Here is a 25,901-nt window from a genome sequence, read left to right on the forward strand (position 1 = left end):
AGACTTCAAGGTCTCAGATTCAAATTATAAAAAAAAATTCCCCTTGATTTATCAGGGATAAGGAAGGTTGTTTCGTTGCACGCGCGCGAGCGTGTAGTTTAAAAAACATACTAAATTTTTTATACATGTTTTTATGTTTTTTTATAGGAATTCCATTTTAGTCTTGTACCGCTTCCTTATCATTATGATAGATTCTATTTTTTTATTTAAAAAAAATATTAAATTATTGGTTTTTTAGTCTTTTCAAGTTTTTTCATGGTTTAAATGTGTTAATTTTAAAAAATTATTTTGGTTTATTTTTAATTTTAAAAAATCCCTATTCCATACCCAGACAAGTTCATGGTGTAAGTATGAACAAATTCTGACGGGCCCTCGGCTAAAACATATTGAAAAATAATTTACAAAAGTTTATTCATTAACGAGAGATGTGATAAAACATGGGCGTTGATTCTTTTGAGCTGAAGGGTGATTAAGTGATGTGTTAGTGGGCTCATGGGATGAATAAGCAATGATTGGTGGATAACCACCGCATGATTAAAGAGCTCACAAAGGTTTTTTATTTATTTTTTTATTTTTACAAAAAAGTAATGATTAAATAACAAAAAAACACAGAGTGAAGCTATTGTTTTCTTCGATTCATTTTATCCCATTCGCTCGGATGAAAATAAATTATCTGCAATAAGAACATCCAGTTATCTTCCCTTTTTCTTTTAATTAAATATAATTATTAAAATTAATTAAATATAAAACTATTGGATCAATGGCGGAGACAGAGAAGTTAGTAGGGATACCGGTCCTTGTAAGGAAATGTTTTTCCGATCTTTTTTTTAATAATATTTATAATTTTAATAATACAATAACTGAAATTTTAGTTTTTTTTTTGGAATAATTCTTTTAATTTTATTTTACCCTGTATCTGATAGAAGTTGATAAAATTAAAGACTGCACTGTCCACCTCCTGTCTTAAAGGAGTTTTTATTAAGCAATTAGGTCTGGTGGTTAGAAGGCAAGAGGAGACCCTGACGAGGCCCCTCCTGAAGTACGAGATTCCAATTTAATCATTGGACTGAGAGACTTTTTGGCGAGCAATGTCCCTCTTGCAATCATTACATTGAACCTTCATCAATGGTGATTTTACTTTCTCTGTATATTTGAATCCCAATAATAAAAAATTGGTTAAAATTTATTTTTTATTATTTAAAAATATTTTGTTATGTATTTTTAAATTATTGTTGATGTTAAAAATAAATGTTTAAAAATAAAAAATATTATTTTAATATATTTTTAAGTAAAAAACACTTTAAAAAACAACTACTACCACACTTACAAACAACCATTCATCGACAATAAAATCATAATTATTAAGCCAAATTTGTAGATAACCGAAACAAACTCCATTAACTTAATAAATATCTCGATTAATTTAATAGATTAACCTATAATTTAATTAACCTAATCTAAAAACAAGAAGTTAAAAGAAAAATATCATTTTAAATAAAAATAATAAATTTAATTTGATCTTAATAATCTAGGGGTTGACTTCGAATCAAATCTAACTATTGATTACATGATGCTGCTACAGTAACATTGCACAGTGTAAGTTTAGCTCAAGAACATTGTTCATGCATGCATGCATGCATCCCATTCAAGCCAGAAGACATGATTCGAGGGGTACCATCACATCACCTGGTTGATATTCAAGAAGTTAAAGAAACTAAAAAGATTAATTGTCTTGCTAATTACATGCCAGTTCAACCATATCTGCGGATATGCACGCTCACAAGGGTTTTTGTCAAAGCAGGGAGGAAAAAAGGTAAGAGGTTTGTGTACAAGGGTTGGTAGCTTCACCCAAGGTCTTCGAAAGGTTTGAAATTGTAGCTGATGAATTATGATATTCTTCAGTATATTACAAATCAAAGTTCAAATGTTAATGAAACTATAGCATCAAAGAAAAATGTGATTGTCAGCAAGCTCCTAATTTCTCCTGTACAGGTTATCTACTACTCTTTGACTTGCTACCTCTGAGGTTAGCTGTGAAGACAACTGCTTACAAATAGCAATAACACTGTGCATGCAACAACCTAAACATCAAAATAATAATATACCATAACAAAGAAAAACACAAGGGAGGAGAGGAGTGGCGGTGGTGATGATGCATACCATGCCTCTTGCACTAAGAACTGTCATCTTTGAATGCGTTCCTAAGTGCTATCTATAATTTTTGAAAACCTATTTATCTTCATGAACAGCTTGGAGTATCAAAACTTGTGTTCAACCATCCCACAAGTAAACAAAAATTTCCAGAAAAACATGTTTTTTATTAAAATTTAATTTTTTTCTTTAAATTAATTTTTTTTAGTATTTTTAAATTATTTTGATGTTCTAATATCAAAAATAAATTTTAAAAAATAAAAAAAATAATATTTTGATGCATTTCCGAGTGAAAAACACTTTGAAAAGCAACTATTATCACACTTTCAAACACCTCTTTAGCCCTCGGTAGCCTTACTCAAGCACTAGCCAAGAGCATGAACATGGAAACTGTGCATCTCCTTGTGAATATATGAAGTGGAGAAGCAGAATATTTTCCTGGCATTAAGATGCTCCCCAGGGCATCAAGGAGTTTTGTGAAGGCTCTCTATTGCAAGGCGTATCAGCCGCGATAGCCCCTCTACATCATGGAAGCCTATATCAAGAACTTTCTTAATGGAAGAAATACCCTCAGTATTGCCTGTCTCTGCAAGAATTATTTCAGCAGCTGCAAAGGCAGCCTGGGATTTCCTTGAGGCTTCCATTGCAAGGTTCACATCTTCTGCCTGCAACCAGTTGCATATAATATAAGCATCGTGCCTAAATTATGGTACTGCGCAAGATGCAGTATAAAAGGAATGCTAGACCGCATCACGAGTAGAGGGGAAAAATATCCAAACAATGAGAAATGAAAGAGAGTGAAATGCCCTATCTACACTGGAGCATCAGGGAATAATGACTCTCCCTGATCATTCCTCCTGGCTATTTTTGAAAGTTGCATCAGCTGTTGCAAATACCAATCGTCTGGATTAAAAGAACAAAAACCAAGATAATTTTTGTTGACACTATTCCAATTTTCTCTACGGACAGAGATGATGGAGAAACTAACATACAAGAAAACCTAGACACGTTTCATATGGCTCCATGAAAGAACTCTCACGAAAATTTGGTGTGGCTCATACCATCTAATTGCATGGTCCTATTAACACCCATGTAATAATTTTTCTGTTGTCTATATGGTAAGATAAAAAAAAGAGGAGTTTACAATGAATGATAAAAAACGAAATGAGAAAAATTCATAATTTTTTTTTTGTTTTTATATGGATTCTGTGGGAGTTTCAGGATTTTTCCATCAAGCGTTGATATCCCATTAAATTAAAATGATTCATGCGCTGCTTTTTGCTTCTGAACAGATGCTACCATTTTGTTCAAATACTTTTTCATGACTGCAGCTACTTTACAAATCGATATGCTACATACAATCACTAAGAAGAAACTGTAAGCAAACAAAAAGGAAATAGTATACTAGAAAAGGTATACTTACAAAATTAAGCAACAGAACAAAGCTGGGCTGGTTTCTAGCAGCAATGATACAAGCTGTAGCTGCTGGAGAACAACCAACATCCTTAGTTATATTTCTATTCTCCACTTTTACTTCACTGTTTAGGTTCTCAACATAAGAGTCAGAAGAAGATGGGGACTCAACTGAGGAACAGAAGAGAAAATGTCAAGCAAAAATTCTGCTCTTTGAATTCTAATGTTGTAAAGATATGACATTGGTATGACGTGTTTTCAAGGATTATATTCATTCAAATATTTTTAGTTTGTTTCGAAACCATGCCCCTTTTTTATTATTTATTATTTACCTGGAGAAACCCTTTTTAATGCTGTTCGCAGTTCATTCAGATCCCTGCTTGCAGTGAGGTCATTGGAATGGACTACCCGCATATATGCCACTTCAATGCATTTGTATGCCAAAAAAGCATATGCCAAGGCATTGAATCTCTCAAATTCAGAAGCACAATATCTGTAGAAGCAGGAAGAATGACATAAACAACATTTTCAAAATTATTCCCTCAACAAAGTATAGGCTTAATCGTAGATGGGAATATGTTCTAGAAAAATGCATAAACTTTCTGACTAGCAATATATGAAAATGTTTATTCCAGAATATGTCCTTTCCAGCTATAAACAGGGAACTTAAAGCCTGATAGCATCCAGTTGTAGCTATACAGATAATATTTTAAAAGGACATACACATCAACAAATTTTTAAACAGCTATGACTTGGTAGTCCGTTAGTGCAATAACACAACGATTATTGCTGGCACTTGCACGCTTTCAAAGGCAATTACATGGAAGCTCTATATAAAGTCCTTGCAACATTAAATTAACTTAAAACTATATGTTGCTCTAAACTTTATGTGAAAACTCAATTTTTTAGCTTATATTCAGGACTTACTTTCAGTGATGATTTTCTTAGTGGTGATGCCTATCGCCTTATGATTGTATCCTGCCTTGTCTACACACTTCGAGTATCAGAGTAACAATCTCATACTAAATATGCTACAAGAACAAGTTAATTGAAGGCTTGTGTGGGATTTAAATTATGTGCTTGGTCTAACCATAAAAACAATTTAATTAGATAATGTAACCAGTCCTCTAGGTGAAAGTACAAAGTGGGACACAATTCGACCATCAATTCTGAGTCACTGTGAGTCTACTGCCAGTTTTGAATTTTTTATCACACAATCCATTATAATCTCCTCTGTTCTGATTGAAAATTTCCTTTTCCTTCTCTTTTCTTTCTGTAAACCTCTGAAAGACAAAACAGAGTCTTACAGTAGTTGGCAATCTATACTTACTCGCACAGTTTTGCAGCACGAACATACATTTCAGCTGATGTCATCTCCCCACTGTTGGTGCTATTGTTGTTATGAGGATTAAAAAGGGATGCCCCATGAAGAAATTTCAAAGCTGCCTGAAAGAATAACTCAGTACTTTGAAGGCCTGATTCAGAAACCTTCAAAGTATGAAGAAAACATATGAACTGTCAGACTTTCTTTATGGTAAATATATAACCAAATAAGGCACCCTCCAGAAGAAGGGTAAACCAAAGTGAAATTCTCTAGAGCTAAAGAATCAAGACAGCAACAGAAGGAAAAACCTTAAGAGAATCTGTTGAATGCTTAAGATCCTTGGCTCCTTCCAAAGCATCATTTGCTACCTGACTAAAGAAATAATTTCTGATATGATTTGATGCAATAGTGTTGCTGGCATCAGGCAAAGGAAACCTTTGCGTAACATCTTGAAACCCATTCCGACCATCATCCTTTCCAAGTTGTCTTGGAGCCCTTGCCAAGTCTTCAAAACTAGAACCATCAACTTCCAATGCATCATTTTCACTATTTTTCCAAGACTGATTTCCCATTTTATCACCACAAAATAAGAAATCCAATGATTTCCATTTCCCAGCAGCCTTTTCCACTTGATTAATTTTGTCAAGCATGTCCAAAGATCTACTGCTGTTGCAGTTCTGCAGAACATTATGATGTGAAGCTGAATTGCAATCCTTTTGAAAAACAGCATCCATTTTCTCAAGTGAGGCCTCATATCCCTCGCATCTAAATTGGTTATCCTCTCTATTACTATTGTTTAGAATTTTGATGGAAGAAACCTTCTGACCAGCATAATGTTTCTCAACTTCATCATCATTATGTCTACAGATTTCCCTTGATTTTTCATTGATAGGTGCAGAAACAGGAGCATTTTCCTTCCTAGAGGTCCCAGACCAGTTACTTAAACCAACACGTTCACCTTCTAAGGATTTTGTTTGGCCACTGAAATGATAAAAACCAATGTCTGTGCTACCATGATCACCTGAAGAGGTCCTTCTAGGGCTGCCTCGGTTAGAAATCCTCGAAGGTGAAGAACAGACTGACTCCACAGGCGAGCCCTTAACATCTTGGAAGTCTCTCAAATCCCTTCTTTCTGAATTCTTACCATCAACAGTTGATTGGGATAAATAATTCATCTTATCTTTTTCAAACAGTTTGCAAACACCCTTGCTTGCACTAGAGACCTTTTCTTCAAATTTACATTTTCTTGGCTTCTTTTCTTTTCTGCCTTCGCTCCAACTTGTCTTCTCCATGGAAATACACCTATTTAGCCTATTACCAGAATGGTTACCTTGATAGATCTGACTGTCCATCCAGTCTTTAGACTTTCTCTTCTTCCTCTCAATACCCATTGTATCTTGATCCTCTGCAACCAGTGTCTTCTGAAACTGGTTATGTTTTTCAACATAAAGATTTGTGGAATTCCTAGCGAGACACCTCATTTCTCTGGAAGATGAATTCTTTTTATCATTACTTCCCATTTCTTTCTTTGAGAATCCACCAGTATTATGATCTTCCTCCGCAAAGTGCATACTGTCTGTCCTTGCTTTTTTGGAAAGCTTGCAACTTTCTTGATCAGCTTCTGTCTTGGTCTTTGATTTCTGTGGCTGCACATCACCTGCAAAGAAGAACATTTTATGTATCCACACAAGGAATTTGATAGCTGAAGAAAGGTCACCAGAGAGCACATCTAAATCTGGTAATCTATCAACGGAAACATATCCTAGATGTAATAATGCCTTGGAGTATCAACTAATAGAACCTACATCTGCTAGTGTCTACTAGCAAAACTTATATCAAACAAGAAACAACATCTAGCTCGTGTATTTATTTCCACGAACACCATCACATCAAGTATCAAGCTTTAATGAGTTTCAACAGATTCCATGAAAGGGGAAAAGGAAAATCAGAAAGGAAAACTTCCAATAGCTGTCAAAGTACATTTTTCAACCTTTATATTGAGGCGATTACTCTAATCCACCTCACCCATCACATATTTATTCCAGTTTTTCTGGTCTAAATCTAAGAGATTTCTTTTATCATAAAGCACTTGGTCTGAAATATTTGGTTCCGTTTCCACGTTTCCACCTTTTCATGAGTAGGGTGATTCTCTTCTTTCTCATTTTTCTTGGTCTTATGGGTTATCCCAATTCTCTTTTAGAACTGGAAATGACAATGTGCTCTAACCTCAATAGTTATTTTCTCAAGCAATATAGAACATCAAAGAGGTTTGCAAGGTACAAACAAAGGTCTGGTTTAGACTACAAGGAAAATTCGAGTTTTTTTCATTGAATGAACTTTACAGAAATTACAAAAACCATGTATTTTGGCCCAAAAGCTGAGAACTGCCAACATGAATGTGAGTTGATGCTAGCACGCCTAGCAATCAAGAAATAAACAAATCTTTCATTATAGCCTTTGCCAAGACAAGTAAATTTAGTTTGAATGAGGAATACCCAATCTTTTCTCCAACTTTTTCTCCCAAGAAGGCAAGCTCCTGTTTTGTAACCTTCTTTCAATAGAGACATGTTCATTCTTCCTTGTTGAGATCAGCAACTTCTTAGAAAGACTATACTGAGCTGGATTAGACACTTCTTTAATTTCATGTTTCTTCTTTCCACCACTAAAGCTAAGATCTTGTGGATTTTGATCAAGATCATGCCAGGTATTAACAAAGGTAATTGAAGATTCAGTGCTGACAGAATGGCTTAGCCGGCCATTGTGGTTCCCTGCAACAGAGAGTCGAAACCGTGCACGCTGAGTATCCGTTGTCTCCTCCTCGCTAACAGTACAACAGTTCATTCCAGGCCTGAAAAAAGTTTCCATCAGAGTTAAAATTAGAGAGGAGAGAGAGAGAGAGAGCGCACTAGAAAAAACATTTTCTTCAACAGGAAAAAAACATGCATTCACCCAGAAGGGTAGTTTATCATGTAGCTTGGAGAATTATAATCATGCGGAGGTTAATAGTGAGCATCTGAACTCCAAAGTATCCTTCACATTAATCAGTTATTTTATTGAAAACACCTTGTCATTCAAAAAAATAAAAAATACTTGCATGACCTAATGACCTACTCTTCCTAAATTTTCAAATGACAGCAAGGTACAGCATGATGTATTCTTGCTAGCTAGACACAAATCACCAAGTATCAAGGTCCACTTTAACATGGTTTTATTATTTGTTCAAATTTGAAGATAATCAGTAAGAATCAACTAAATCCATGCCAATTAATCTCTAACCATTACCAACACAACCATAAAAGTTCATATATCCAGCAAAAGCCCTTACAGCCAGTCAAGCATGGTGCACAGCCATTTCTGTGGAAGCTGGTCAGGGTTTGTACCATATGGTAGAAGCCGCCACTTGTGACACTTGTCACAACACACCCAATTTTCCTCTATAAGATATGGTGCAACCTCCATAGGAAGTGGGCCAGCTGATGGCGCACCACCATTGATGTCTCCTCTTAAATTTGCTTTAGAAGTTGAAACCAAACTGTTTTTTTTATCAACTGAACTCACCTTTGATTTGTTTCTGAAAACAAGGGTTTTTTTCTCATGTACCTCACGCTTACAGTCCCTTGTCTCATCTCCAACAGAAGTTCCCAGCAGATGGTTTCTAGATTCACTTCTCCCTGCTTTTCTGTCACCAATCGATACAGGATGTTTAACTTTGACCTTTCTCAAGTTTTCGTGCAATGCTTTATCCCCTTTACTTCTACATGGAAGGCTGCTTTTTTGAAAGATCTTTTCTTTTGGCTCTGCAGACAAATTGATCCTCATGCTATTATTTGACTTCTCAGTAGAGATACAATCATATTTGCTTCCCTTAGGTTTCTTTTTGCCAGCAGATAGCTGTTTTTCCCCGTGAGATACTTTCATTTCATCATGCAAGTAGGATGTTTTCTTCTTTTCAAACTTCTGTTTTGTAAGATCCAAGGTTCCCTCTCTACATTTTCTCATTCCCTCAGGCATGCTGTAATCTTCTTTAGACAAATCAAGACTTTTATCACCTTTGCTCCCATTGTCACTTGGGACACAGCCTAATTTTTTATCTTTCAGAACTTTTCTGGTCAAAGTAGCCTTCGCACTTACTTCATGCATCTTGCAAGCTTTTTGGCTAAATGTTTCCTCTTTTGCCCCACTCACATTGATTCTGAATTTTGTACCTGTTCCAGCAGCTACTCCACCCATTTTAGCAGTTTTGGATCCAGGAGGGTGATTTCTTGCATCAGATAACATATGGTTTCCATTTGAGGTCTCCATGCTTGATTCATTCTTCAAAAAGGCACTAAAACAATTGGGTGGATCATAAAAGTGTTCATTCTTCAGCTCCACCAACCTCACACTTCTATCACTTGGCTTCTTTTGCTTCTTGACAGGCACTTTCTCGTCAGCCCACAGGACAGAGAACTCTTGCACAGGTACTGTTCTTTCATGGTCCAAAGAATCTTTCTGTTCTGATAAATTAAGCAAACAATCATGAAGAGGTGACAACATTGCACCACTTGGTATAGGAGAAGAGGTCATAATCTGTTCATCCCATCACAATTAAAATGAAAAACAAAAACAGCTAAATGAGAAACAACCCGTAAAGAATAATGCTTGTAATATTAGATCAGTGGAAGACACCTCACCCTGACAATGCAAGTTGGAGAATCCATTTGTTCCTCTAGAGAATCTGGAAAATCCCTCTCCCATTCAGAGGGGCTGTCAGTGTCCTCTGATGATAATGATGGAGACATGTCCAGGCCAAGATTACTGTAGATTGCTGAAATTTTCTGCTCTGGCAAACAATTATCTGACCCCACTTTGATTCGTAGCTTCAGCATTTTCTGGTCTGACTGGTTTACTGGACGTTGAAGTGGTTCATAACCAGAAACATATTCTCTCAAACTTTGAATTTTAACTAACCTATCGTCAGGCAAAGGCCTTGCTAAAGGCAGTGGAGAGGAAATTCTCAAAGCGGCTGCAGGTCTTGCAGAAACGGTCTCATGTAATGAGCTTGTGGAGTTCTGAGAGGCACCCTGTGTGATGAAATAAACCATAGCATTCAGATACCGACAACATAGAAGAAACTAGCTATTGTTTCTGAACCCTAAAATTAGAACCTACCTCTGTCAGCTGATCATCATGAGAAGGTGGTAGCATGCCATGGCTTTGTACTTTCCGCTGGGTTACTGGATTCGACCGTATAGAAGGAGAACGCTGGTAAGTAGGTAAAAACGAACCATAACCACCAAATCTTGCACCTGTCAAAATTAGTTAGTCCCAATCCATGGCTTAAAGAATTCCAACATGGAACCAAAGAACTTCCCACAATTTTCTAGTAATTCTCTAATGCATCACTTACCCAAAGTCTCTGCAGAAACCCCACCTTCAAAATCTTTTTGGTACTGCCCCAAGATGTCCTGAATCCTATCATCCTATAAAAACACCAACTGCTTAATGTAACTCAAAATATAAGGCAATGACAAAAAGAAATTAAGACAACCAGCAATCGCAAGAACAAAAGGATAAAAAAAAGTTTAAAACAGCAGAAAGGCTATTACAAAACATTACACAGATAAATTGGCATAATGCTAGTCACAAAAGTTCCAAAATGTTAACCATTCATATAAAATAGAGAATTCCTTCTCAAGCCCATTGTCAGTAGAGAAAATTTTCCAATGCACAGTTCTACTTATGTTCTTTTAAACACAATATATGTTAAGGCATATCAAATAGCCATGTTCTAAATAAACTTCCATTCTATACAAATGGTTTATTAAATTCAACAAAGGTTTATTAGTTTCATCAAGTTAACTTAAGAGTTAAGACACTAACCAGCTCTTCAGCAGGAACAGGAACGAGATAGTAGAATTTACAGTAGTAAACAGCACAATCCAGGTCCAGCAAAATCAGTTCAGCAACTAACACATTGATTACCAAGCTACGCAATTTCATAGCACTTGACAGAGAAGTAAAAGCTAAATCACAGAGCTACTTATTGTTCATCTCTTTCACACTACTTACAAGGGTTCCATGAATTTCCAGACAAATTGCATGAGATGAACAAGAAAACACGAAACACCAATGTTCATTCTCTGACCAAAGACAACAAAATTAGAAGTCCAAGATTTTTTTTTTCTTTTCTCCTGAATATTCTCAGGAACTACACTGACGAAAAAACTATTAACAAATTGTTAAGAGCTCCAAAGCCAAGTAGACAACCATTCATACAGCACCAACTGCCCAATTAGTTTAAAATTACAGGACCCATTATATATATATATATATATATATATATATATATATATATATATATATATATATAAGGACACTTTCAAAACGGCAATCACAATTTTAGCAAAATCAATTGTATTACAAAACCCCAAAAGAAAAAAATCAAAACTTTTTATCAAAATATTACTGAAACCCTTACAAGGTAAGAGAGAGCCACATCAATATCAAAGTTCTGATCACCATTGTCCATGTAATCACATGCCTCTCCCTCTTCAATCTCAGTCTCTCCCATAATTCCACAACACCACAAGCTCAAAAACCAAACCACAATCCTAATACACTAACCTTAACTTTTCTCAGTCATCACAATCCCCAAAACTCAAGCAAAAACACAAAAAAGCCAAAAACTTTTCAAAATTTCTCTAAAAAAGTCACCCTTTTGAACTTAAATTAAAACCCCACTTCTAAAACCTTAAACCCAGAAAAAACATGAAGGAAATCCCCAGAATTACCATTATCACAATCACAAACTAATAAATGCTCTCCATAAACACCCACATAAAAGTATTGCTCTTTGTTAATGTTCAATGCGTCTCTCTCACACACGCTCAAGGGTAGGGAGAATATTATGGCAAGATATTAGCAGCAAATCTATGTGAAATATGGCCTGTTCGATCAAAAAGTAACTAGCTTTGCGTTGTTTTCTCAAACTTTCCTCTGGAGGAACAGAGAAAGCGTTTTGTGTTTGCTTTTGTTGGTGTAGACTTCCAGTTTCTGTTATGCCTGCTTTTCACACGTAAGGGAAACACAAAAACCCCTAACTAGCCCTTGTATTTGTATTTGTATTAACTTTCTTCAAATGTACCTTATACTCATCAAATTCCGTCAATTACAATCCAAATATTAAAACTGCTTTAATTCATGAACCGGTTCAAGGTTTAGGTTAATAGTTAGAGAAGTTGATTCAAGTAAATTAAAACAATATTATTTTAATTAAAAAAAATAAAATTACATCTTTTAATTTTTTAAAAAAAACTAAAATTGAATCAATTAAGTTTTTTATTAGCCTTTAAGTTAATAGAATTACATAGATAAATTTTTATTTAATTTTTTAAAAGCCAATTCAAGTTAAGTTTTAAATTATGTAATCAAGTAGGGTAGATTTTTTTTTATATTAAACCTAATTCAAGTAGGCTAGATTTAATAACACTTTAATTTAGACTAATTTTTTTAAAGTATTTTAATATAGAATAAATGAGTCATATTTTGATTGGTAGTTTAGCTAAATTAGGTTTAATTGACTAATATAGGGTAGATTTAACCAAATCTTGTTTGCTCATGAATTGACACAATCACAAGGACTAAATCGAGGTAGTATTCTAAAATCTAGTTTTTTTTTAATTAACGTAAATGTTCGGATCAGTTTATACGTATCTCGACTAATCCCACGAGCCCTGAAGTTAACGACCATATAAGTTTTTAGTAGCTATCATATTAGCAACCACATGACTCGAACCTAAGATCATAAGGAGAGCAAAACCTCTTGGTTTCAAGCTCTTACTACTGGATCACCTATTAGATGATTAGTTTTTTTTTTTCCGCTAAGTTGAGTGGATCCATTACCTACTTAATTTTTTAAAAAAATTAATAACTAGACAACATTTTCTCTGTTTTTTGATATTTTTTTATTAAAAATTCCTGATTCTTTAGATTTAAGGGTATAACTCAGGTTTTTTAAACAAAATATAAATAGAATAGAAACTCAATTCGTCGTAGATATCCATTGTAATTTGTGTTAATTGCACAAGGACTGGTTTGAGATTTTCCCTTGATATTGATAACAGTCAATTGACTGAGGAGAATTGATTTACGGAGGACATAATTTTATCTCAAACATCAAGAAATTCACTACCAATTTTCATTCAACACTTCTTTTTGGTCATTACTTTTGGAAGTCCAGCATCAGATATTAAATGAATAAAGCATATATATTAAAGATATAGTGCAAATAAAAAACTGGTATGATGGACTTCAAGATTCAAGCTGCTTCTTTTGCAACGCAAAATCTCTGCCTGCTCCCTTCAGTCTGTATGTAACTTATAGAGCAATTATCTAGGGTATAAGAGAACAGCCACAGCTTGATATGGTGCCTAACCAACAGAGATATAGGATCAGAGTTGCATCATTATGCGACAGTGGTTTCTCTGGGGCAATACAGATAAAAATATTTTTATCGCCACCTGCAGGGTGGATGAAAAGAGCAGGTTCAGTGTTCAAGCAGCGGTTTGTGTCTTCAGATAAGAATGTTTGGACCCTTTTGGATTTGCCTTTAACAATATATTGCCTACAACCAGCGATGAAAACGATTAGATCATTTTACATGCAATTTTTAGCTCTATAAATGCCACTTGAATTTGTATGCTGATTATCAGATACAGAATTTGGGTATGGTGAACATCAGGTATAGTATGTATATTCCTGGTTCGAATTCTACTACTTGAATCTCCCAACTCACATATAAATGTATGATTGAATGAGGACCTTGAGCTGACGGGCTCTTCCACGTGGTTTGGTTCTTGAGAGTGACCGTCTATCTGTGTATGGCGTCCAGGAACATGTCCAGGATAAAAAAAAAAAGTATAGTATATACAATGCATATTTTTCTCAGTTCTGAAATGAATGCTGCCATTGTGGTGATGGCTATATTCAAGCATTGTTTTGTTCAACATTTAACTTAACAAGAAATTGCAATAACAGGAACGATCCACCAATTTTTGTTTTAAACATATTTCTAACTCGACCTGGTTCGAAGCTCACCTCACAGGGTGGATGGGTTGACCCTCATGTTGGTTGGTCAACCCAAGTTTTATTTTATGTTTTAAATCTCTGAAAGGACTTTGTTTTGGTAAGAAAAAACTTTGTTCAACGTAAAACTTGGCTTGAAAAAATCCCATATAAACCTGTCATCGAGCTGACCTGCTAGGCCAGGTTGAGTTGTATAAGACTGGTTTCAAAGGAGGGCAGTTTGTCCTACCCAGATTGTATCATAACAAAAACCCAAAAGGTTTATCAGCTGTCATTTTTGTTTGATGTACAGAGGCCAAACTGGTCTATCTGTTAGTATCATTATATTTTTTTAACAGAAACTGGATGGTCTTCCAAATAGCTAGCCTTTGTACAATATGTAATCAACATCTCTCTGTATTATTTGTTCATAGTCATATTTGTTTGTTGCTTTCCTGATCACTCTGGCAGGGAAGGTACGGATAGGATTACACTTGCCATCACAAGAAGTGATAAGCTCCTCCAACAAGATTCTCCCATTCTTCATGAAGTGTGTCTCCTCTTTGGTAATTCTTTTCATCATTTTTAAACATGAAGCCATCTTACCTGCCTAGCAAACCACAAACATATATATCACCTAGCTAGATACACATGGATGGTTGGTGCTTCCTATATATCCACTTTTGAACATTAAGATGCGTTTTAGTTTGGTTAGTGTCTCATGAGAGAAAATACATAATATATATATATAACAAAAACAAAAACATAAGAGATGGAAATAGGAAAAAAAAAATTAAACCAGAACCGAATGCTTGCCCCTACCGGTAATAGCCATTTCCTTACCGTACAGCACAACTTATTACAAGGCTCATTGATACACATCCTAAGAAATCAGAGAGGGAAAGGAGGACAGCCATCTACACAGTGCAGAAAACTTCCTTAAAACCAACTAATTTAAGGACATTAATACTCCATAACAACAAAAACCAAAGAAAAAAGATAGGCAATTCAACAATACAAACTTAAATTGATTACATTATGTTATTGTGACAATTGGCCTTTCGGGAGGATCATGTTCTTGTTGATCCCAAGCCACTGATATTACTAGCTAAGAAGTGAAGGCCATGATATCTGGATCTTGTTGGAGCTGAATCATGTCCTTTTCATGTAAGTTCAACCAAGCTTCAATTCCATCACCAGATTTAGTATCATTCAGAATAGTTAATTCTATATTTGGAGGCACAACACTCACCCATGCAGGCTTTCCCCAGCCAAAGTCAACTTCATACAAGCCCATCCTACACCAGCTTGTGAAGCTGAATATATCTACCTCGCTTTTGTTCAATTCTTCAAACATCTCTGCAAAAGAATTAGTCACCATTGAAAACATTTCAGGAATGTTTACGGCCTTTACGCATTCCGAACTGGCTCTTCTCTTAGCATCTCCTATCAAACTCACAAGCTCACTCAACACGAGTTTGCTCTGATTTTTAGCATCGAACCGAGCAATGATAGGCCTGCAAAGGTTTCCACATTGATTATCTAGCGGGACACCAACTTTTCCTCTCAAATTGAAAGGCAGACTCATTGAAGAAGACCTGAGGTATCCATGCTTCTCTTTTGCCACACTAATGAGAGCTTTCCATATCAGTGCTGAGACCACCTCCACACGCGAAGGGTGATGCTTGACTCCAGAATCAGCACCGCTAATTACTTTAGATTTCAGTTTCTCTATTGCTTCCCTGTCAAACCGAAATATTTTCGTGACAATTTTCTTACTAGCCATGCGAGGTGGTGGAGGTACTGGAAACCTGAGCCTGGTGGAATCCGGTAAGATAAATGGTGAAACGAAGGTTGGAGGAGTAACTTTACTAATCCCGTGATCATGAAAATGAGTTGTAGCCCATGCATTGATAAATCTTGACATGGTCCATGTACCAGCTATCCTGTGCGAATTGAGCACACCGATTGCTAGCCCTCCACACTTGCAAATGTTAACTTGAACAGCTAATAAAGGACTAGTGGCAGATTCTGCTAAAGAAGGAACCAAACGACGAAGCAGCTCATATGGTTTGGGCTCTTGCTGGAGAATTTGAGTGAGGTCTCCATCAGCTTTAGCTTCCAAGAACTCTACCCCATCATCATTACAATCAACTATGAGTTTGTCTTTGATGAATCTTCCTGCTAGAGGGTACGTAAAAGAGCGTTAAGACTTCTAACAATGATTTCTCTAGCTGCTCAACTAGCTTCTGTGCGTTGATGTTCTCTATTTCATGGTTGGCATTGGTGTAGTAGAAAATATTGGGTACATAATATGAATACTGATCAAGAATCGAAAGTTTCAGAATTTGAAGGTGAGGAGGCGTTTGAACTGATGGCTTGATGAGCTTTCTTGACGTGATTTGAACCTCCATTGTTAACTTTCTGTAGCAATATATAGAGGAACACTGTAATGGGTTGGTGTTTGGACTCTGGGAAAAGGGAAGTTTTAGTTCGAAATTGAAGTCATGAAATTATCGTTTGGAGTATTGCAAAACTTGTGGATATACAGATATTTATAGCAGATCATCTCCTCAGTAGTCGATTGTATCATTATGATTGTCCAACTACTTTATGAACAACGTTTACATTGAGCAAGGTGTCCAATTAATTCTTCATCAATACGTTTGATGCAGGGCATCGTTGGCATTGACCTACCGCTTTTAAATTGTTTGATGGAACCTGGCTGGACTGTCAGAAAGCCATCGGTGAAGATGGAGAGGTAAGATATGGCTATGTTAATATTAAAATTTTATTGGTTAATTTTAAAAAATAATTTTTTATTTAATATCTGTATATTTAATGAATGTGTGATATATAAAGAGTTTATTTAGAAAATTGATATTCTCTTTATCCCATAACTCTTTGTTTTATTCCTCCATAAATATATATTAAAGTAATTGAGGGTTAGAAAATATTAGAGAATAATATAAATTATATCTTAAAATATTATCTAACCGCTTAAAGTTATTAGATTGAAATGATTTTTTGACATTGTATCAAAGCCTTGATGATCAAGTGGTCACGAGTTCGAATCTCACCATTCCTATTTATTTGATAAAAAAAAAAATTAAGCACAAAGTAATGTAAGCCTATATAAGTCTCAAACTCAAAGAGCTTTCACTTGAAAAAGTATGTTAGAGAATAATATAAATCATATCTTGAGATTTTATCTAAAAGCTTAAGCTATTAAATTAAAATTATTTTTTGACATAAAAAAAAAAACACGGTTTTCTTCATCAATTTACGTTCATAACTTATTCAAAGTATGCTATGAATCCAAGTAGACAGGAGTACTCTTTACATTCATAACTTATTCTCTCAAAAAGTTTCCTATGAATCCAAGTACACAGTGCTCTTTAATAATTTGAATGTGAAAACCATAAAGTTTTAAAATTAAGGGCATTATAATTTATATATTTTTTATTCTGTTTTTGTTTACAATCTAAAGAAATGAATTGCTTATATGTAGTATAGAGTACTTTTAAGTTCCGAAATTCATATTTTCTACTTATTATGTCTTCCAATTTCTTATGAACCCTAGATTTTAAATGAGAAATTTTATTTTATTCTTCCAATTTCTATTATTAAAATTTATAATATATGAATGTTTTCTGGAGAATATCATCATTTATATTTCCATAACTGATGATGAATTAATAAGTTTGAGTATTGTTTTGTGTAAGTGCTAGAATCCGTATATGTGATCAGCTTAATTAAAGAGATTTTATTATGAAGAAGTAGCCATGTATGTAAGTTGTTGGTTCATCACTTCATATGATTCAGTGTATGTTTTAAAGGGTACTGGCATTAATTGTATTCCTATTAATGCAAGATTTATATAATTTATTTATTAGTAAATATGTTATGTAGCCAATTAGTTAGTTATTTGTATATTGTTCTGATTTTTATTTATGTAGAATATATTTGTTATTAATAAAAAAAAATTTATCTTTAATATTTATTTATATTTGATTAATAAATTTAATATTTAATTAATGAATCCAGTGTAAAAATAAAGTTCATGGTATAAAGAAAATTATAAAATTGTTATAATTATGAGATTTTTATTGCATCAAAATATTTTTCCTAAATAATCCAGATCAATGTTCTATTAAAATTGGATATTAATTAAAGTTGTTGAGATTAATATATATTATGTTTATTTCTTTATGAAAGAAAGCATGTGCTCTCATAAATTGAGGTATGATGGATACTTGTAACTAATATACAAGTCCTTGTCAGATGCTATGTACACTAAAGTGACTCGGGAGAGAATTTTATATGAAGAGATCACTTATATATATGTAAAGACTCTCGTAATAATTTTGTAAATTATCCTTAAACTTGAGATCACTAAATTATCTTATATAGGAAGTGTTATGTTTTGATTCTGACGAACCACATGTTGTCCTAATTGTCATAACTTGATTTTTGAATTCATGCCCGACACATAGACAAGGTCTCCTCTCATGTTTCCATATCTATGCAATCTCAAACTTACATACACAATTTTTCACCTATATAAACAAAATAGAGATCTAGCAACATGATAATATAACTAATTCCCTAATATAAATTGATTATTGTACTACAATAGTTAATATAAATATCGTAGTTGCAGAGCACTAACTAGACATAAAGAAAAAGTAGTAATTACAATAAAAAAAGCAGGTTTTGAAAGTCCAACAAAAATGATACACTAACAATCTATAAGCCTGAAAAAGATAAATAACGACAGGGTGATTTCAATAACTCAGTGAATAGATAACATTCAATATACGCACACGAGTTTATAAAAAAATGAGGAATATATATCTCATAACCTAATTTTTGATTTTTTAAAAAAATAAAAATAATAAATAATAAATAATAAAAAAATAATTTTAGAATTGGGTTAAAACAACACAAAATGAAATTTTGAGGACTAATAATGATGAAATTATAAAATTAGAAGAATTCATAAGTTTGGAGACTTAATTAAACTTTAATTTAATTAATTAATGCACTTAAGGGCTTAATTGAAGAAATACCAAAGTTTGGGGTTGATTTGGGTTAAAATTGTAAAAAATTAAAGTCCAAGAACCAAAGTGAATAGGCGGTGGTACTATAGGAAATGAAGTTTAATTGATTTTTTTAAGGGTAATTCTGAAAGAAATAAAAGTTGAAGAGTTAATTAAAGACTGAATTAATTAAATTGAAAACCAAAGACTATTTTGTAAATGGCACGGAAATCCAGGGGTTCACTTGCAACTGATCCAGGGAAAAAATTTTAAAAAAAGATTTTTCATGAATATGAACTCAATTGATAAATGTCAGAAGTTCAGGGGCCAAATTAAAAATGACTATTTTAATTGAAAACGGTGCCGTTCCGAATACCACTGTGTTCATCGCCTTCATCCCACTAATCCAGCGGAAAACGCAGCAGATCGTGGTAACGTCTCTCCCCCACTATATTTTTATAAAAGCCAGAGAAAGGCCATGACACAGGGGAGAGCAAAACGACAGGGACGAGGAGAGAATACCACAGGACGAGCAAAAACAAGAACAGGAGGACTAGGGACAGGCACAGGACGAACAGGAGAAACGAACAAAAAACCAAGGAAAAACAGAGACAACAGGGGTGACAAAACGAAAGACACAGACAGAACGAAAAGAGAACAACACAGGGAAGGCAAACAGAGGACACGGAAAAAAAAAAAGGCAAACAGAGAGAAAACCAGAAGAAAAGGAAGAACCACAGAGAGAGAATTAAACACATACACACACGAAGAAACAAACCTGGAAAAAAAGTGAAAAAACAGAGAGAACGAACACGAGAGGAAGACAGAGACAAGCAGAAGGAAAGAACATAAACAGACGAAAACACAGAGATCAGCCAGCACGCCTTCGCCATTATCTTCGTCCCTTCGTTTCCGTCTCCAGATAAGTTCTCCTCGTCTCTGTGCATGCAAAATTTAGAGCATCATTCGGTTGATTTTTATAGTTTTTTTAATTGTAAATATATTAAAATAAAATATTATCACATCAAAATAATATAAAAATACTAAAAAATTATTAATTTTAAATAAAATAAATAATTATTTTAAAAAAATTAAAAAAACGTGATTTCCACCACGTTCCCAATACTTCCTTAATTGACATCTTATTATTCATGTGAATTTTAATTCACTGGTAATTGTATATGCGCGTGTCTCCTATTGAAATCAATCAGGTTACAGGTTACTGGCTTGAGCTAGGGATCGAGCTAGGCCAACTAGGTCTAGCCTAGATTGTATGGGCTGGGTCAGACTGAACTCAAAAAAAGAGAAAAAATTGAGGCCAAACCTCAATCCCATTTGACACAATCTGTTTTGGGTTAAGGGTGTGTTTGACAAAACATACTCTTGTATCTTATCCCTTTTATTCCACCTTTTTTTATTTTGATATCTAGTTAAACAAGCCTTTCTGAATATCAAAAAATTTCGAGAAAATTCATGGAGCTTTTTGAATTTATTTATAGGTCTCTTGTATTTTTTTAGGTATTTCACTGTATAATTGATCTATGAATTTTTACTGTGAAATGCAAATCCGGTATGCGATATATTTTTTTATTTTAAAAAAATATGTATTTATTGATTTAAATTCATTTTATTGGTTTATTCACTAATGACAGAGTCAAGAATACCATATGTTTTTTTTGCTTCGTAATATTTATTAACGCTAAAGTTGGAAGGATCTATAGTTAAATATTCACTTACGCTAAAGTTAGGAATATTATAAACAGATCATTAGTAGTATAATACAACAAACCCTTAGCAATTTAAGACAAAACCAACAATGCAGTCAATCTCATGTAGGACGCTTAAAAGGTGATAATATCTTCGTTTTTACGTAACCAATCTTGTACCATAAAATCTTTGTTAACCAGTTGCGGTTTCTAGTGATCATAATACTAGGTGGCGACTCCTTCAACATGCCCTTTCTCATCTAAGAACAAGATGCCAGAAATCTGTTTTTCTGTAAAAAAATTTATTTTTTAAAGATTGTTGCGATATCGGATGTGACAGAATGAAGACTCCATTAAGGATTTTTAGGACTAAGCTTTGCTTTTTATCTTATTATTACTATCTTGTTTGTTGTGCATGTTTACTGCTTTAAAAAATAAAATATAAAAATATATGGTGTGTTTTAATATTTTTATACATAATTCAAAAAAAAATTGCAAGCATTTTAGATTTAATAACTAGTTTACCGAATCCATGAACATGGCCAATATTTTAATAACCCTGAAAATTTTAATTCATGAGAATTAATGGTCAGTATTCTAGTATAAATATTAGACCTAAAAGTAAGTTGGTATTTAAATATCAGGAGTTCTCTATAAAATTCTTAAAATTATTTTGAATATTCATCAATTTTTAATTTAGGATATTTTTCACCATAATATATGAGTTGTGAAAAACTCTTTCGCTTTCCAGGATATGTGAACTCTGTTAAGGCACCTGCATGTACCTTTCCACAAGAATTTATTTTGATACACGAGACCATAATAAATTCAAAAGGCTAGATTTATTTGCATGAGTGAATGTTTATCTTAAACCATAGATAGACTACTGGTTAGAAACCCATCAAAACCTTCAAACAACATCTAGATCATAAAATGCAGCCTACCTCGAGTAGAGTATATTAAGAATGCTAATATTTTTCCTAACTATAACTAGTCTTTTACCTTTAAATTTTTTAATAAAGAGTAGTATACTAGGATCTCCTAACAATTCTAAACCAAATAATTAGATGGTGATTTTCTGAACCCAATACCTTGCACCCGCATGTAACAATATATATAAACATTTATATTTCACATAAAAATAAGTGAATTACTCTTGAATTGAAGTCATTGTAGCCATCACCCTCCATTACTATTTTACTTATCTTTCTCTTCTTAAAATTTATGCATTGGCATTATCAGGTTCAGGTTGGTTAATTGTTCATGCTTTTGGCACCAATCTCCGTGATCTGTTCATCTATAGCTCACTCATGAGAGAGTTATTGCTTTCTTCTTATTATTGGTTCATCGGTAAAAGCTACTATAAATTCCTTAATAGTATATTTAAAATCATCTAAATTCAATTTAATTCAGATATTTTAATAAAATATCATATTTGAAATTATTTTAAGTATCAAGAATTAAATTTTAAATAGAATTCAATCTTTAAAAATAAAAATAATATACAAATAAATTAGATATAACTCCTCTGATTTACTTTAATAAAAAAAACTTAATATTAAAACTACTTTTGTAAAAGTACTCACCTACTCATTTTTTTTTTTATCACTATTCCCCCATTTGTCAAGAGTGAATATGCATCATTATTAAAACCTCAACAACACAGTCACCAAAACACTCTTCTTCTCTCCTCTCTTCCCATCCCATCGTAGGTAATATTATTTGTCCTCAATTTTATGGCTTGTAAATTCTTGAAAAAATAAGACCTTTGAAAAAAATATGTGGATTTGATTTTTTGGGTTATTTGTGATTATGATAGTGGAGAAAAATAATAAGAATAATATAGAAAACAAAATAAATTGAATTCACTATTTTAAACATATAAATTCAACTTAGTTATCAATTACAATAGAATTAATTCCAAACAACTGTAAATAAAACCATTATATAAATTCATCAAATATTCATTAAGTGTGATTAAGTGTCGATGTTGAAAAAAAACACACACAACAAATTAAGTTATGCCGTATAAATGAACTTGCGAATTAGAAATCGTAAAACAACTTCTTGAAGAGTTCCATGTGATTGCTTTCTAAGCAGGTAATTATCATTAAGCTCCCATCATTATTTGGGCATCGAGCAATGTATGCCATGCCCTCGAAGCCAACAATTGCTGGCCCCATAAAATAAGGTCGACCCCAACCAAAATCAGCATCATATATCGGCATTGTCATCCAACTCACAATATTGAGGTTTGGACTCTTAAATGTGTGTGGCCCTCGCTTCAAAGCTTCTAAATCAGCCTGGACTTGCAAATAATCAATGGCTGATCTCAAATATTCATTGTCCATTCTTTTCAATGCTCCACGGATTTTTGCTATGGTATCCACCATTGGCTTTGATTGGATTTCGCCTGATAAACCTAAAATTGCTGTTGTGAAAAGAACATTGCCACAGTATCCGGCTGGCAATGGTGGGTTCAATCTAGATCGCCCATCTGTTGGAATGTGTAATTTTGTTGCTTGGTCGTTCGTGATTCCACGTGCCTTGCAGGTGCATTGCCAAATATGTGCTGCTAGGGTTTCAAAGGTGCTATAGTTGATAGTACTGCCATCAGCAACGTCTTTTCTAGACTTGTTTTTTAGTGTTCGGAGTTGATCAAATGTGATGGTGAGGATTTTTGCACAAGTGGGTTCAGGATTTGATTGGATTTCTAGGGTTTGGTCACCGGAGATATGGGTGTTCAAGGGAGGAGGGGGGTCGTATTCTACGTGATGCATAGCAGGGATAGGAGGAACTCGAGCATCAAGCAAGGTACGGTCAATGAACGGTGGGGTGGTAAGAGATAGTCCTCTTGCTATTTCAGACCATGAGTTGATAAAATGGATTGCAGACGTTCCATCTCCTAAGATATGGTGTAAGCCAACTCCAAGACATACTCCTCCACATTTGAACAAGGTTGCCTGTTAGCAACATACACAGCACGTAAATCATAAACTGAAAACACTTCAAGTTTCTAAAACTCAATACAAATTAAAAAAAAAGTTTTTTTTTATTCTAGTTTTTTTAAAAAACTAAAATAATACTTTGTTTCTTCTAAAAAGATGTCAAATTGCAAATAGTAATATATGCATATTAATTCATTAAACTTGTTTTCCTATCAAAGAATGAGAGATGCAATGATTGTAGTATTGGGGATTCCGACTCCCCCATGCGCGGACCGGTGATGTTCTGATAGTTGCTCATTAAAGGCTAAGCACACTGACACAATATTTTACGTGGTTCGGCAAATCACCTACATTCACGAAGAGGTCCATTTTATTAGAGATAGAGAAATGATACAATACAAATACATGGAGAAGGAGGATCACATCCACTCTACTCAACTCACAAATTCTCATTGCTGCTCTTACAACTGTTGCAATGACAGCAAGGTTGCTACTATTGCAGCTTTCTCTTTCTCTCTACTGTTTTACACATACTCACATTCTCTCTCTATCTTTGCTCTCTAAAAATATGTTTCTTTTATAGGCATCAATGGTAAATTTCTCCAGCACATTTGTCTTCATTAATGGGACAAGAAAGCCTTAAAACATGTCATTAATTGTGACATTAATGGTGGAATATTGCTACAAAATAACAATATCCTAACATGTAGGACAATGTAAATAAACACAATAAATATAGAAACTAATATATCTATTGTTATCTCTGGTAAGTCATTGCTATAACAGCTGTTTAATATTTCTCTCCTATTTCATAAAAACAAAATCTAACCTATTTAAATGCAAACATATTTTTTAATTTAATTTATCTCAACGTTCAAATAATTAAGATCTGAGTGATTAAAAAAATTATTTTATAATATGCTACTTTTCATTTCAAATATAGCATAAACCCTAAAAAATATGCAAATCATTTAACTCAATATATATATATTCTCCAATTAATCCTTACACATTCTGCACATATTATGCGTACTTTGCCTTGCATTGGTTAAAAAGCGTACCTGTAACAGTAGTAGAGGATAGGAAAATATGTTTGAACGATCAACTTCTGGAATGAACTGCAGCATCTCAAAGTGGGGAGTAAAATCCCCCAGTTCATCAGTGGTCGAGCTTGTTTCCGCCTCGACAAATAAAACCCCTTTGGAGTTGCACAATATCGACATTCTACCATTTTCATCCTTCTCTAACCTCCCTGCCATATGGTAGAATGGCACAAGAGCCTTGCTCAGAGCCTCCTTGAGCACTTGAGGGTTAAAAAAACTGGAACAATCATTAACTGGCTTGTAGAAGTATATTGTTGGGACGTGTACAATTGGCACCAAGAGGTCCAGATTTGAGCTCCATAGGCTTTTTTTTGGTGTCTCTTCGGCAGGAAGTACAATAGTTGAGTCTTTTATTCGAATATCAACTTTTACCATCTGCACGGCAACAAAATCCTGTTAAAGTCCTGTTGATATATGTTGTTTAAATTGTTGAAAATCAACTCCATGTTCTTATCTTGAAACAGAAAATAGAGAGAGAGAGAGAGAGAGAGAGAGAGAGAGAGAGAGAGATTCCTCATACCTTGCGGCCGTATACAGAGAATAAAATTATTTTTAGAATTAGGGGGCCAAAAAAGCTTCGTCCCAACCTTCACAAACTCAGAGTAGGAGGAAAGAGGGGCTTTTGTACACGGTGGGTGAAGACGAATCCTATTTATAGACAACAAACATTTTAACTTATTTTCTTTAACGTTTTAGAATTTAGAGGGGAAAAAAATGAAAGTGGGAGTTATTTGAAGTGTCAGACAAAATATAATATTGCAAGTCATGCAAGGTGTTGCCTAGCTACTTCTCCAGCAAATCTTAATTTCACATGGATACAAATCTTAACAGCTACTCGGGAATCACTATTTTTTTTTTTTTTTATTTGCGTGGGGTGTCCGGGCCAGCTTACGCGCATCATGACTATTCCCCACGGCCCACTGGACATCCTGCAAGCCCAGGAACAGGTAAGGCACCGTGGGGATGACAGACATGCACATAGAAGATCGAACCCGAAATGAAAGCAAAACAAGTCACACAATTAACCATAGTAGCCAGACCTCAAGTGCGGTCGGAAATCACTATTGTATGGATATAAGATGGTCATGGAATCCATGCATTTAATGTCGAAATACCTTAAATTACCATTTCACATTCAATGCAACTGTGCTAGCGTCTTCACATTCAAT

At 34.1% G+C, this 25,901-nt stretch overlaps 3 protein-coding genes across 6 annotated transcripts; all 3 read right to left on the reverse strand.

The window, feature by feature from the left end:
- Nucleotides 1-1,863: 1,863 nt before the first annotated feature.
- LOC133693277 (cysteine-tryptophan domain-containing zinc finger protein 3-like) lies at nucleotides 1,864-11,950 on the reverse strand. Of its 4 annotated transcripts, none has more exons than XM_062114463.1 (11): nucleotides 11,349-11,950; nucleotides 10,278-10,350; nucleotides 10,040-10,176; nucleotides 9,562-9,951; nucleotides 8,214-9,457; nucleotides 7,384-7,736; nucleotides 5,197-6,545; nucleotides 4,895-5,052; nucleotides 3,897-4,057; nucleotides 3,575-3,735; nucleotides 1,864-2,816 (listed from the first exon to the last, which is right to left on the reverse strand). In XM_062114463.1, the coding sequence occupies exons 1-11, from the start codon at nucleotides 11,439-11,441 to the stop codon at nucleotides 2,616-2,618; spliced, it is 4,320 nt and encodes a 1,439-aa protein (XP_061970447.1). In that variant the 5' UTR covers nucleotides 11,442-11,950; the 3' UTR covers nucleotides 1,864-2,615. The 4 variants fall into 4 exon arrangements, with proteins under 4 accessions (XP_061970447.1, XP_061970449.1, XP_061970448.1 ...); XM_062114465.1 differs by lacking the exon at nucleotides 11,349-11,950 and adding an exon at nucleotides 10,751-11,215 and having other exon boundaries at nucleotides 3,575-3,633; XM_062114464.1 differs by lacking the exon at nucleotides 11,349-11,950 and adding an exon at nucleotides 10,751-11,215 and having other exon boundaries at nucleotides 3,575-3,636.
- A 3,091-nt stretch (nucleotides 11,951-15,041) lies between these two features.
- On the reverse strand, nucleotides 15,042-16,347 carry LOC133694894 (acetyl-CoA-benzylalcohol acetyltransferase-like). The gene is made up of 2 exons (XM_062116587.1): nucleotides 16,129-16,347; nucleotides 15,042-16,016 (listed from the first exon to the last, which is right to left on the reverse strand). The coding sequence occupies exons 1-2, from the start codon at nucleotides 16,345-16,347 to the stop codon at nucleotides 15,042-15,044; spliced, it is 1,194 nt and encodes a 397-aa protein (XP_061972571.1).
- A 6,285-nt stretch (nucleotides 16,348-22,632) lies between these two features.
- LOC133695427 (shikimate O-hydroxycinnamoyltransferase-like) lies at nucleotides 22,633-25,197 on the reverse strand. Its single transcript, XM_062117423.1, has 2 exons — nucleotides 24,691-25,197; nucleotides 22,633-23,644 (listed from the first exon to the last, which is right to left on the reverse strand). The coding sequence occupies exons 1-2, from the start codon at nucleotides 25,105-25,107 to the stop codon at nucleotides 22,727-22,729; spliced, it is 1,335 nt and encodes a 444-aa protein (XP_061973407.1). The 5' UTR covers nucleotides 25,108-25,197; the 3' UTR covers nucleotides 22,633-22,726.
- Nucleotides 25,198-25,901: the final 704 nt, after the last annotated feature.

The sequence above is a fragment of the Populus nigra genome, chromosome 5 (genome assembly GCF_951802175.1).
Source record: "Populus nigra chromosome 5, ddPopNigr1.1, whole genome shotgun sequence".
Classification (NCBI taxonomy): Eukaryota; Viridiplantae; Streptophyta; class Magnoliopsida; order Malpighiales; family Salicaceae; genus Populus; species Populus nigra.

Excerpts from the sequence above, each read along its gene's own strand:
- LOC133693277 (XM_062114462.1), bottom strand. The coding sequence starts at position 10,870 with ATGAAATTGCGTAGCTTGGTAATCAATGTGTTAGTTGCTGAACTGATT. Across the intron at positions 4,058-4,894 it reads CGTGCTGCAAAACTGTGCGA|ATATTGTGCTTCTGAATTTG; the intron begins GTAAGTATAGAT and ends CTGCTTCTACAG. Across the intron at positions 2,817-3,574 it reads TTGTTCTGTTGCTTAATTTT|GCAGAAGATGTGAACCTTGC; the intron begins GTAAGTATACCT and ends AACTGGTTGCAG.
- LOC133694894 (XM_062116587.1), bottom strand. The coding sequence starts at position 16,347 with ATGGAGGTTCAAATCACGTCAAGAAAGCTCATCAAGCCATCAGTTCAA. Across the intron at positions 16,017-16,128 it reads AAGTCTTAACGCTCTTTTAC|CAAGAGCCCAAACCATATGA; the intron begins GTACCCTCTAGC and ends CAAATTCTCCAG.
- LOC133695427 (XM_062117423.1), bottom strand. The coding sequence starts at position 25,107 with ATGGTAAAAGTTGATATTCGAATAAAAGACTCAACTATTGTACTTCCT. Across the intron at positions 23,645-24,690 it reads ATCCTCTACTACTGTTACAG|GCAACCTTGTTCAAATGTGG; the intron begins GTACGCTTTTTA and ends TGTTGCTAACAG.